Here is a 14,347-nt window from a genome sequence, read left to right on the forward strand (position 1 = left end):
ATACTGGAGTTCCAGTATAATATATCGGTCCAGCATAATATACTGGAGATTGAAGCTTTAAAAGCGAGAATTCTATATTTATATTTTGATTCCGTTAAAAAAAATTATTTTTTAAAAATAGCTCCACGTTAGCATTTTAGAGCATGCTCGCCAGAATTTTGAAGCACCAGAAATTCTGACAATCATCAGAATTTTCAGTGTCAGAATTTTGAAGCACTAGATATTTAATGATCATTAAATTTTTAGCTAGAATACTAAAGAATTCTAGTGATGTGTCAAGATTTATTGCAAAATCATGATGATCACCATAATTGCTGAATTCTGCCCAAACGTGTTTTAAATTCTAATATGGACTTTTCTTTCTCAAAACTTCTGTTATTGGGATTGAAAAATCATAAAACCTTTTTCTTGGCCCATTTACCACAAAAATTCAAAATAGTCAGATTTATAACTGGTCGTTCAAAAATAGTCCAGTTTCAAAAGTAATCAAAATTTTGCCATTTTTCATGTAAAGATGGATCTGAGCGAGTTCAAAACTCGGAAAATATGCCACTATATTATGCTGGAGCTCCACCATAAGTATACTTGAATTCCAGCATATTATACTGGAGTTCCAGGATAAGTATGCTGGAACTCCAGCATAATATGATGGAGTTACAGCATAAGTACACTAGAACTCTAGCATAATATACTGGAGTTCCAACAAGTATACCGGTCCAGTATAATATATTGGAGTTTGGAGCACCAGTGCTCCAGTCTCCAATATATTATACTGGAGCCAGCAAAGTATACCGGTCCAGCATAATATGCTGGAGTTCATACACAGGTTCACCGAACTCCAGTATATTGCTGGACTGGTCTCTGTTGCAGCAAAATAGTGGCTATTTTTTATTAACTTAGTAAACACTGGCTATTTTTGAATGATCAGTCCGAAAACTGGCGGCTATTTTTACCAATTTTACTGATTTGTGAACTTTGCTTGAACTTGTCACATTACTGATTCTAAACTTGGATAAAGAAGGAGGGTTATGATAGGTTGCTGTTTAGCGTAAAACTAATCTACTTGTTAGCCAACACCAGCTAGCTTGAAATTGAGGCATAATTCTTATCATCGTGTATTCAAACTAGAATTACACCATTAGTGGTTCAATATTTTTCATTAGAAAACTAAGAAAGATAAAATAAGATAAAATTTAGAGATAATTTAATTATAACCAATTGTTTAATTTATTCCACAGAAGTATTCTAATATTATAATTTAATCACAATTTAATAATAAATACTAGAGAATGCATACAAGCAAAATGATTAGCATAGGATCAATATTACAAGTTAGATTACCTGCTAAAGAGAAACATTTCAAAGAAAAAAGAATTAAGAAAGAGATCCTAATTAGGCTGTAGATTTATACTTGCAAATCACTTTACACCTAAGTACTCTCTCTTGCACATAGAAACCAGGCATTACCATGATCTTAACCTTGCTTGAACCTTGTGATTTTTGCCTATCTCCAAAAATGTCCTCCATGTAACACTTATCAAAACTTGTATTCTCTTCAACCCTCAGAATCCCAAGTGGAGGATCGAACGAAAAAGCGAGCAAATGCAGCAACCAAATGCACTTAGCAGCAACAAAGAATGCCTGAAGTTGTTGCTCTGGCCATGGCCTATTCCAGTTGAGACTTGTGATAATGCAACTCATCTTTTGATCACAGAATTTGCTGAAATCATCACTGTAGTATTTGGTCCCTTTTCTTAACACTTCATTCCAGCTTAGGTTCCTTAGCGAGACAAAGGACGAGAAGTGATCGTGGCAATCTTGTTGAGGGTCCAAGTGTTTTGGCGCGCCATTCTTTTGGAACACAACGTTCTCGAAATCTTGGAATAGGGACTGGTTTATGATGGCTTCAATATGGTAGAAGACTGCCTTTGAGTGCTTTGAGTTTAGAGAAATTTTGTAAGGTTGAAGTAGACGGTTTAAGTTATCGGTTAAAGAATTGTCCGTCTCTTCAACCTGTGTAATAAGAATCTTGCAGAATTGCTTTACTGATAGTCTTGATTCTGATACTATCTGCAAAAATCCTTCAACCATTACCTCTTCACTAACAGGAATCGTGTTTTCTCCGTCCCCATCTATAGATTTTCCCCTTCTCGGAAGATCTATAAGCATTTTGGATACTTGAGAATCCTTTGATTGTTTTGTTTGTCTCAAGGCTTTCTTGAGCTCCTCACAGTAAGTTTCTAAGTACTCCAATTTTTCCTTTAGCTCTCCTAAAGAAGACTTCATTTCCGCGACTTCCATCAACGCTGCATCTCTGGTCTCGTTTGCTTGCACGAGCTCTTTCTTCAACATTTCAATAGAAACCAATCCAATATCCTTAACAATCTGAGAGACCTCGGATTCTGTCCTGTGTGGTGAATTTTCATTCTTGTTTTTCTTCTTTAGCTTAGGGAACAACCATGACAAGTTCAGCCCTTTACTCTTCGGCTGCAATTGATTTGAAGAGTGTGAATCTGTTAATGGCACGATTACATTCGAGCTCTTTCCACTCTTACTAGCTCCGTCTGTCTCGGTACTTATTATAGTAGCAGGTTTACACCTATTGCAAGAGGAAAGTGATCTCACTCCTAAAGAATTTCTCCTGGACTTAGAGTAATCACCACCAGGAGAGGCTATTCTAAGCAGAGTGATTTGATCAGTACAAGAGCCGGTGACCGATCTCTGATCATCAGGTGGACAGGTATGGGGTTCTGAATTGATCAAGTTGGGTGAAATTCCATTCCTCAAGGAGGAATTCGCCTTTCTGTAATTCGACAAACTGGATTCATCGCCAATTGCCACACCTCCAAGGCCATAATCATCCCAAGGTTCAGCGTAGGTTCGATTGTCCAACGGTAGTTGTTTTGGTCCAGGTAATGGAACATCTTCATAACTCTGCAAACATTCAAACTTGGTGAATCAAACTAATCCCAATTGGAGAAAGCAGATTGAAATACTTGACCATTTCTAAAGGAACTGAACTATGGGACTAGATTAAGGCTAATTTTAATCCAAATAAGGACTGGATGCCAAATTTATCTTGGGCGTGGTGCAACAGCAATCCAATGCCAAGAACGCCTGCCAAATGAGCAGGCACGACTCGACTCATATACCAGCCAGCATGGCACGACGTTATGGACCAAGTCAACCATAACGACCCGTGGCGGACCAACTTTGTTTAAGTGATGTCGGAAAATTACGCAATGTAGATAGGTACTTCTACTCTTTTATATATATATTTTATATGTTGAATCTCCTTAGCTTCTCCGTGAGTTTGCTTCTTTATAGTTTAACTCTCATTAGCAAAAATCCTGATTCTGCCACTATTAAAGACACGATGGCAACAAACTCACTAAATCTAGGGATAAATGGTACTGCCGTCTTCTCAACCATTTTCATTCTTTTAGCCAGTTGGTTGAGCACAACAAAAGAGACGCAGACCTATGCATGTAGAACAGGGGTCACCGAACCCCGTTAACTTCGGAAAAATTTTTGCATATATAAGTATATATATTAAAAACGATCATAAATTTTGCTTGAAATTCTTAAGATTAAAAGTCCAATGGGAGCATTGCTTGAACAGTTCGCTCATGTGCCCCGCCACCTTCAATCCTAGGTCCGCCTATACAACAAACTACTGTAGAAAGAACCCTACATCCTTCTAAAAAGACCATAGAAAATCAAGCTCAAACATGGCAACTCCTCTCACTCCATTAGCACACTCTAAAAGCTTAATTCCGTCATCCTTGTTCTTCACACTCTACTATGACATTGGCATTGTACTCGCTGAAGCTTGGGAACACCGGTAGGGGCGGATGTATCGCTTAATTCACGGGGCACGTGAACCCATGGTCTCTTCGTCAAAGTGGGTATTTTATGTACATATTTTTTAAAATTGATCTAATATAATCTGCTGGCACCCATGCTCCAAAGAGGCTAAATGATGCACTTGGTTGAATGTTAAGTTATTTACCTAAAGGAGTAGCGATCAATTTCTATTTAATACTTTCTTCTCTTTTCTTTAATGGTGCCCAATGTTATAAAAATCCTAGATCCGCCTCTAAACACCGGTCTGATTAAGATCTTTACTACTCTCACATGATAAGGTAGAAAACTCTCATTCAAGAATTTCAAAAACAGACTTCTAAATAGATCATCAGATTATATAATTACATGGACCAAAACCCCCACCAAATTCAAGAACCATGGTTCAAGAAAGTTGGTTGATGGCTTTCCATCAAAAGTTGATTTAAAAACAGCACAGTATATATAAGAGTAGTCACTAAATAAATGTTACTTTCATAATACAATATTACCCGTTACTACCTGATATATCTTAATTTTATCCAGTTATAATTTGGGGTTGTTAAAAAGGCAGCCTGGTGCATAAAACATCACGCAGGGTTCGGGGAAGTGCCGTACCTAAGGGATGTGAGGTAGACAGACTACCTTAATGCAATTATTAGTGACTGGTTCTACGGCTTAAACCCATGACCTATATATCACACGGAGACAACTTTACCGTTGTTGTTGTTTATATCCTTGATGTTGGCAAATCGGCTCATAGGTGTCCTCGATCCTTGTGAGCTTAAACCATAAGAAAAAATAGATGGTAGATTTGGACTTTTTTTCAGAAATACTTTGACAAGTGGAATCCACCAATTCACACTGAGCTTTATTAATATTAAGGGCAAATACGAGACAATTTATTGTAAACCGAACTACAGTTGGGCTGGGAAACCAAATTGAAGAAATTGGGCCTGAAGATCAGCAAGCATCAAAGGTATAAGTGACCTCAAAATAGTAAGGGATTTTAACACAAATAGTAGGCCGGATTCATTATTTACTTTTCTAGCCGGTATACATTAATTATATATTGATTAAATACAGTTATATACATATGATACATGAATTATGCATATATTATATATCCGCCGGCTATTTTTAATTTAAATTATTAGGTGGGCAGCTATTTGGATTAATTTTTCCTAAAAAATATAACAGACAATAAGATTAAGAGAGTAAATTAGAAGCAGGGTATCCTCCATTTGGACCAAAGAAATGAATTAATAACAAAATGGGTGTACTGCAAATCTATAAAAGAGAAATCCCATGAAGAAGAAAAGGAAGAGAACTTACTGGAGTGAAAATGGGATAATCTTGGGCAGAGAATTGATGAGGAAAATTAGAAGCAGGAGAAGAAGAAGAAGGAAACTTTATGAGATTAGATGCAGGGCTATTAATACCCTGTAATAAAGCAGCATGAATAGCTCTGAGCTCTACAGCTTTAGCAATGGCAGCTTGAATCTCTTCTCTACTAACTACTTCATTGTAGTTGTTGTTCTTACTGCTAACTTCATCATCTTCATTTTCTCCACATATTTGTTTTTCAGCAGTTGCATCAGCCATTTAATGGATGAAGAAGAAACAGAGGGTTCTGTATATGTGTGTATATTATTTTTATTCCAATGGCTGGATTTGTATTTGGAAAGAAATATACCATATCATATCTAGCAAAAGAATTCTGGAGGACCAGAAAAAAAAAAAAAGATAGGGACAGGAGAGGAGAGAGGTTGGTGGAGGTGAGGTGGGGTGGGGGTGGGGAGTGTCTCAAATCTAACTGATCCTTTGTCTTGGTTCTAACTTCTAAAAAGATTAATGGGAGTGCATGTGAAGAAAGGAGGGTTAGAAAAGAATGTTAGGAGGGAGAAAAGAATGGGAGTTGAAGGGGTAAAATGGTAATTTGAGGACGAGGAAAAGGTAAATTACCATAACCCCAATTTTTTAAATTTAGCTAGCGTTTGAACATAAATTTGATTGAAACTTAAAAAAAAAAATAAGTTATATAAAATTGTGTTGTGTTTGGACATGTATTTACTAGAAAAAAATTGAAGTTTTATGAGTGCAAGAAAAACCTTCACCTAAAAACTGGCCACTCATCAAATTCTATGAACAAGTAATATTTTTATTATTTTAAAAAAATCCAAACGGGAGCTTAGTTTTTTTTTTTTGGGGGGAGGGGGGAGGGGGCTAATTGCGAAGGAAGAATGTGTTTGCTAGCGATTGTGATTACAAGCATGGGCTTAAGCCATGAAGTTCCAGATTTTATAACATTGGTATCATGTAGGACGTTAGTCTAGCACTCTGTAATTTTTTTTTATCGTTCTTTCTTTTCCTATTTTATACTCTCTTTATTTCAAAAAGAATAAACATATTACTACTATTGAAAAGTCAAAAAAAAATTAATCATATTTTTTTGTAAATAATTTTTTAATATTTTAAATTGTTAACTATTGTGATATATTTTTTATGTACTTTTTAAATATATAAATTTTATTTTAAAACATTTAAAGAATTTGTATCTGAGTTTACACCGAAAATTAATCAATTACTCGACCCTCATACTCTCTCTCTCTCCAAGTGTATGCGGTGCCAATTTCACAAAGAACCTACAAAACGAGAGAAAAAGCAAAAAGAAATGATAAAGAAATCTTTACCTCCCCACAAACGTAGTTTTCTCAAACAAAATGACATTGATGATAATAGTGGAAAATGATTGATGTTGACCTTAAACTTTGATGGAAAGAAGAGAAACTAGACAAAATTTTTGAAAACTAAGTTCTTATGACAAGGAAAATAGACATTCTTAATAAAAAAATAAAACCTATAATTTAAGGCAAAAATAAAGATGTTTTTGTCCAAGAAAAAGTGCAAAGCTAGGGGAAAAAGCCAATTTCTTGCGCATCATTTGATGTCTTCTCTTTTTCTTTCACGGTATGCAGTCAAACTTTTTTATAATAGCATTATTTATTTCGAAATTTTTTGACTGTTATAATAAAGTGTTCTTATATATTAACAAGAGTGCTTTACTTTCCAATCAATTATGCTTCCTAAGAAATGCTGGGACTATCTGTATATAGTGAAATCGGAGGGTCCAATTCCTCGTCATCGAGGCACCTCAGAAGATCATCTCGAAGCCTCGAGGCTATAAGGCTATGGTCGAGTTTCCTCCCTCGAGGTTCGCCGAGGTTCGTCGATGCCCGACCTTGGGATAATGTCGACCACAGCTATGGTAGAAATGGGGAGTTCCAAAGGTAAACAACTAGGACTGACAGAGCTTAGCGGACTACCCTAACCCTGAATCAGGGTGTCATCTAGCTGTCTCATCCCGATATCTTTGTAATTAATGCATTTTGTACTATGTTGGGATTCCCCTCATATATAAAGGGGATCCTTATCATTTTAGAAACCCCCGTTGCTCCAGTTGCTCCACATGAAATATACAAGAACATTTACTTTGTTGTCTAACACATTCTCTTGATATTATTACTTCCATTTATTATCTTCATTATTGTTCATCATTTATTACTTATCATTAGCCATAAAGAGCCTTCATTGATTTTATTATAATTGTTAGCCATACTTCGACCACATTCGATAGTTCACAGCCGAGCTCCGGAATCGACCTCGAGGCCCCCGAATCGACGAGCTCGAGGCCCCAATTGTTAACTTATCGGTTCGATTATCACCTTATCCTCAACTCTCATTTCGTTTCTAAGTCTTACATACATAGCATCAACTGCTTAACAACTAGCATAAAAATAGATCACGTATTTTTAGAGTTCCATAATCAAATTTAATTGTTGTTACCATTTTTACGGTAAACAGTTTGGCGCCCATCGTTGGGCTAAAAATAATAATGATTATTTTCTTGTTGGTTTTACTACATAACGCAAGTTATCTTTCACGTTTTCTGTTGTCTAAGATCCTCGATTTCAGGTCGAAATGTCTAACTCAGTGAATGGAGGTGAAAACAACAATCTTGAGGACCACGGAAAAAACGGTGTGGTTGTTCCAGGTGTTGGTGTGCCACCACGAAACCCTGGGAATGCACCAGAACCAATCCTCATGGACGCGGTCTCACGCGACGCCCAACACATCGACATAAGCTCCCACACTGACAGGAGCGTGCACCAAGGGGATCAACAAGAAGCTCAGAAAACCCCAATTAGGGAAGAACGAGAGGTTAGCCTTCATGTTATTTTTGAAATGTTGCAGGGACAATAGCTAGGTATTGCTCAGCTGTAAAGTCACCAGAAAACTCCTAGTACGGTAGCACCGAGGACAGCTCCCCCAGCCGAACAGGTACCGGAGAGATCGAGCAATAACGGGTCGATGACCGATCCTGTCATCGTAAAAATGCTCGAGGACCTCAATAGGATTGAATCGGGCAAGAAAATGATAGAAGCCAACGACAAGAAGGTCGAGACCTACAATTCCAAGGTCGACCAAATTTTTGGCGTACCCCTGGTCCTGAAAGGTGTGGATTCGAAGAAGTTCATACAAAGGCCTTTCCCAGAGGAAACGACTCCGAAACCCATTCCAAAGAAGTTCAGAATGCCAGACCTCCCAAAATACAACGGGACCTCAGACCCCAATGAGCACGTTACTACTTACGCGTGCGCAGTGAAGGGAAACGACATAAAGGACGACAAGATCGAGTTCGTCTTACTAAAGAAGTTCGGAAAAACACTCTCGAAGGGGGCCATGATGTGGTATCACAACCTAGCCCCTAAATCCATAGGCTCATTTTCCATGTTGGCGGACTCCTTCATAAAGGCACATACATGTGCCATCAAAGTAGCAACAAGGAAATCTGACGTGTTCAAGATCAAACAGAGGGAGAACAGAATGCTGCGAGAGTTCGTATATTGCTTTCAAATGGAGCGAATGGAACTACCACTGGTCTTCAATGATTTGGCAGTGCAGGCCTTCACTCAAGGTTTGAATGAACGAAGCTCGGTGGCCTCGAAGCAGCTGAAACATAATCTGGTTGAGTACCCCGTCGTGACCTGGTCGGACGTCCACAACCGATACCAGTCGAAGATTAGGGTCGAAGAAGTCCATCTAGGAGCCCCCTCGGGCTCAGTATACCCAATCGCCAGGTGGCCCATGCATGTACTATCGGATCCTTCACAAAGGAATCATAACTTAGTGTGTGAATTTCACAACACGCACGACCACAGGATCGAGGATTGCCACCAACTCCGAAAAGAGGTACCCCGACTACTTAACAAAGGACACCTCCGAGAATTCCTCAATGACCGAGCTAAAAATCAGTTCTGAGAAAGAGAGGAATCCAAGAAGAACGAAATGAATGAGCCACAATATGTCATCCACATGATCTTAGGAGGTATCGATGCCCCACATGAGCCCGTGATGAAAAGGACAAAAATATCCATCACCAGAGAAAAGCGAACCCGGAGGTATATACCCGAGGATGCCCTCACATTCAACGAAGAGGACACCGAGACCTTGTCTCAACCTTACAATGACACACTAGTAATCTCTTTCCTTGTAAATACATTTCAAATAAAATGTGTACTCGTGGATCCAGGTAGCTCAGCCAACATTATCAGGTCGAGAGTAATAGAGCAGCTTGGACTGCTTGACCAAATCGTGCCCGCCACTCGAGTCATCAACGGATTCAACATGGCGAGTGAAACAACGAAAGGAGAAATCACCCTCCCAGTCAACGTGGCCGACACAACCCAAAACGTCAAATTCCATGTCATCGAAGGAGACATGAGGTACAACATTGTTCGAACAATCATGGATACACTTCATGAGAGCATTACCATCCACCCTCCACCAAATGATGAAATTCCCGACAAAGGATGGGATTAAAACTGTCTACGGGGAACATCATGTGGCGAGAGAAATGTTTGCAGTGCACGACATGGCGCCAGCACCAATACCTCCACCCGCAAAGGAACCAAAGGGTAATCAAATTATATCTTTAGTTAAGCCCGATTAAACAAAGAAAAGGACCGTACCGCATCCTCATCATAAGCGAGTAGAACATATCGGACCTCGAAATGTCATCGGCACATCCCACACTAAGGTATAACCCTTTCCCTTTTCATTTTGTGTTTCACACTGACCCTCACGCGGGCGCCCGATTGAAGCAGTCAAAGCACTTACCCGGCCCGAAGACCTTAAGGTTTCAATGCATCCGTTGTACTCTTTTCCTTCGATCGAGTTTTTGTCTCGAAAAGGGTTTTACCGGTAAGGTTTTTAATGAGGCAACATTCACATGCTACCTAAGAACGACTCGACAAGTATTCAAGGCTTCTTTTGCGATCAACCTCGAACACTCGGGGGGGCATCCCCCCGCAAGTCCATCCACTCGGAAAAGTCAAGAAACGGCAAATGGGTCCCCAATAGGAAAATAATGTACTGGGCCAAACGGTCGAACGAACCGTGTCCGTATAGTCGGGCCCCCGATGGCGAAAACATGTACACTTTTACCAAGTAATTGTAGAATATCTTTTATCAAAGCATCTCAAACTCCAAAAGAAGCTCGGACCATCACAAAAATGACTCCCACGCCGAAAACGCCCCGAACACTCGGGGACTGGCGTCAACAATTCAACACCTGAACGACCTCCGGGTCGGGACTCCAAACTCATGAGCCCTCAATGAGGCAACATGAAAATCACGAAACTTCTCCAAGGTCAAAAGTGTCCCGAATACTCGGGGTCTGGCGTTAAAATCTCAAAAATCACACGACCTCAGGGTTAGAATCTCCGAAATTGTAATCCCTCAATAAGGCAATACCAAATTTGCAAGTAACAGCTCCCTAGTTAGGACACCCTCGATGACTCGAGGACTGTCTCTAATCATCAGTAATTAAAAAACTCGAGGCCATAAGACCCTGAGTGGACAGAATCGGTCTTGTAAGACCTACATAAGGAAACAACAATATCCGTAAGACCTCAAACAAGGCATCAACAATACTTGTACCAAGTATCCAAAACTGTAAGACCTCAAAGGCATGTAAAACTGTAAGACCTCACTAAAGGCATAAACCCGATCTTAAAGATCGGCTATATATCGAACTTGTAAGATCCCTAAAAAGGCATACCCTCGATATAGATGCCGAAACTACTTCACTCGGGACTTAAAGGCTCCGATCGAACACAAATGACTTCGGTCACAAGGTTGTACCAGCCGGACTTACGCGACTCGGGGATGCCCGACCGTCGCTACAAAATCACAGGCCTTCAATTACTTCGAATCTACTTCGAAAAGAACCGGTTAAACAGGCTACCCTCGACATAGGAAAAAGAGCTTTGATTATGTCAACTTTAAATCACAGGCTTCGAGATACTCAGCCTCTGAGCCAAACCTCCCGAGGTGCTCGATTATCGCCATATAACGACTCATAATTGAGGTTTTTTATCGAACCGTCGAAGAGTCAGGCAAAAATTATTTCAAAAAATCCTTAACGAGGGAAAAATAAAGCTAATAAAAGGTCGCTTCAATCCAATGCGTAAGAGCCGTTGCCGCCAGCCCACACTAAAAGGTCGCTTCAACCCAAGGTGTAAGAGCCATTGTCGCCAGCTGACAACTAAAAGGTAGCTTCGACTCAAGGCGTAAGAGCCATTGTTGCCAGCCCGCACAAATACAAAACTTGAGGGTCGAATGAGCTCGAGTCGAAACCCGATTCGCAGAATGAACCCAAAATATTTAACTAAATATGCCTAAGAGCAAGGCGTAAGAGCCATTGTCGCTAGCCCACATAAAAGGTCACATCGACCAAGCGCGTAAGAGCCTACGGGCCAGCCTAATGAGCCCCAGGGCCATATCACAAATCTAAGGATTCCTACCAACTCAAAGACCAGTTCACCTGGCCAAATTCGAGACAAAAAGAGATACAGAAGAAATAAAGCCGCAAGGTTTTCCTTTATACACATATACGAAAAAATGCAATCTCTATCTACAAGCATGCTTTGAAAATGCTATAAACAGGTGGCAAAATCTACGCCCCCTGGGAGCTATGGCCTACCGACCTTGTCTTTGCTTTCTTTGGAGTTAGACAGAAGTAACCGAGCATCACGTTTGTCCGCCCTCGTCCACACCAACTCTTCCGAGAGGGCAAAACCCCTAGCACGAATCTCCTCGAGGGTCTTTCTTCGAGACTTGTAACGAGCGTATTCTTCAATCCTCTCTTCGCTGTCGAGGATCCTTCTCAGCTTGAGAATCGGTAGCGTTCTTTAAATAGATCACCATCTCCTGGTAAACCTTAGTTCGGCTCATTACGGCTTTAGACCGGGAATCAACGATCTCAGCACTAACCTTCGAAAGCTAGGACTCAAGCTTTGTAATCATATCTGCCTGAATCGAAGTGACATCACGAGCTAAGCGAAGTTGAGCCTCAAAAGCAGGAACTTCAGCCAGAGCACCCTTCCTCTCTAAAGCCTGAGCATCCGCCCGAGCTTTTAGCTCATCATGCTCACGCCTGGCTTGGCCAGCTTCATCCCGAAGGCGCTCCATGGACTCTGTCTTTTTCTGTAACTGAAATAACAAAGCGTTAGCCTCAGAAGCTAGAAGGCGGAATGCACGCTCACCCGGGTTACCTACTCATCCAAGTAGTTCTCATAATTCAAGCTCCAGCTCACCTCATACCGCAAGTGTACCAACTCGACTTCCTTTTCATCGCCAAGGAGAATAAGGGATCTCTCTTTATCCAGAGCTTTCTGTAGCCTGGCTTCACGACGAAGCAGACAAGACTTAATCTTGTCGAAGGCCTACAAAAGAAAACCCAATAAGGAAGAGAAGGCGCGAAGCTCGAAAGGCTTGTGCCGAAACTCACCACGAAGTGAATCTGTTGGGCTTCCTCGAAGGCCGAACACACATCTGCCAACCCAGTTCCCTCTGCTCTGAAAGGGCCGACTCCGGTCGAGGCACAACCGCTCGGTGTACGCGACCCCGAGTTTCTAGTATCCCTCAAAATATTGTCGACGGAAAAAAAAAGGCGACAACAACGGAGAAACCATATTTCCAGAACTAGGAACTACGGACGCGGCGGGCTCGGACGATGCTTCCGCTCTAAAGCCTCGGTCCCGTTTTGTCTTGCTTTGAGCGTCATCACCCTGTAGAAGCATCTCTTACTTATTGTTGTTGTTTTTTGGCCCGGAAGCTGGAAACCGTTCCCCCTCTCCAGAGGAGTGCGGACTCGCCTCAGAAGGCTTTTTGATGCCTATAACATCAAGATTAATATGCATAAAAGGAAAATGCCTCTCCAAATGAAGGAAGGGAAAGGAAAAAAAATAGCACAGCATGCACCATGATGTTTTGCTTCCCATCTGGCCCGGGAAAAAGCTCACCACTTGCGCTCATCACAGGTCGAGTGGGTCACCAACTTTCGAACCCAATCCGGCAAATCAGGAACGTCGCCCGATGCCCATGAAATCGCTGCAGAAAAAGAAAAGAGGGCATAGTTACAAAACCAGCTTTTGCCATAGACAAAACTGAGAAGGCACGGAATGCGCCATTTACGTGTATAGTTCCATTCCTCAGGAAATGACATAAGCTCTTCGGGGATAATGTCAGCGGTCCGCACTCGGACGAAGCGACTCATCCACTCCCAGTCTCCATCTTCCTTATCATCAACAACAAAGGGCGTGGCCGATCGGCATCGCAAAGTTAGCAGACCTCGATGGTGAAAGGGCCGATACAGCCTAATAAGATGACTGAGCAAAAGTTCAAAGCCCACCTTCTCCATAAAAAATCTCATCATCAACACTGTTCGCCAAAATGATGGGTGGATCTGCGCCAAGGTGACCCGATACTTTAAACAGAAGTCGAGCACAACCCTGTAAGTACGTGATTTTTGCCCTATATGAGAATTACTCCCAAAAATTCAAAAAAAAAAATATAAAACAAATTTTTGATTGTTTGCAATTGTTGTGAATTTTGTGTTATTTTTCTTGTATTGTTTGCATTTGTCTGTGCATGTTTATTTGCTAAATTAATAAATAAAAAATACAAAAATATGTCGCATTTGCATTTAGGATTTAGGTTTGCAATTACGAATAATTAAGTTTGTTTTACAAGAATAAAAATTATAAAAATAGGCATCTTTTGCATTTTTAGCATTTAATTTCCAAATTGTGTGATTTTATTTTAATTAAGTTTGGATGATAATTATTATTAGAAGTTAATTAGTATTTTAAGATAATTTTGGTTTTTATAATTTAATTTTAACATTTTTAGTTTTATTAATAAGTAAAAGAAAAGAGAACAAAAAATAGAAGAAGACCGGATTGGGCCTTTTCTTCAAATTTTAAACCATAGGCCCAAAGATGCCCAACCTTCCCCTACGACCCGGTCTATTTCAAACAGGGTCGACCCGGTCTGCCCCATAGCCCAACGACCCACCCCTATCTTCCCATTTTTTTCATTTTTTATTTTTAGAAAACCCTAACCTAAACAAAACCTAACTACCCGCCCCCCTCCCCTC

General features: G+C 40.4%; 1 protein-coding gene across 1 annotated transcript; it reads right to left on the reverse strand.

The window, feature by feature from the left end:
* Positions 1–1,226: 1,226 nt before the first annotated feature.
* On the reverse strand, positions 1,227–5,674 carry LOC107807811 (IRK-interacting protein). Its single transcript, XM_016632249.2, has 2 exons — positions 5,179–5,674; positions 1,227–2,934 (listed from the first exon to the last, which is right to left on the reverse strand). The coding sequence occupies exons 1-2, from the start codon at positions 5,446–5,448 to the stop codon at positions 1,393–1,395; spliced, it is 1,812 nt and encodes a 603-aa protein (XP_016487735.1). The 5' UTR covers positions 5,449–5,674; the 3' UTR covers positions 1,227–1,392.
* Positions 5,675–14,347: the final 8,673 nt, after the last annotated feature.

This window comes from Nicotiana tabacum, chromosome 22 (genome assembly GCF_000715075.1).
Source record: "Nicotiana tabacum cultivar K326 chromosome 22, ASM71507v2, whole genome shotgun sequence".
Taxonomy (NCBI): Eukaryota; Viridiplantae; Streptophyta; class Magnoliopsida; order Solanales; family Solanaceae; genus Nicotiana; species Nicotiana tabacum.

Coding starts and splice junctions, on each gene's coding strand:
- LOC107807811 (XM_016632249.2), bottom strand. CDS start 5,448: ATGGCTGATGCAACTGCTGAAAAACAAATATGTGGAGAAAATGAAGAT. Junction 2,935..5,178: donor ATTATCCCATTTTCACTCCA/GTAAGTTCTCTT, acceptor GAATGTTTGCAG/AGTTATGAAGATGTTCCATT.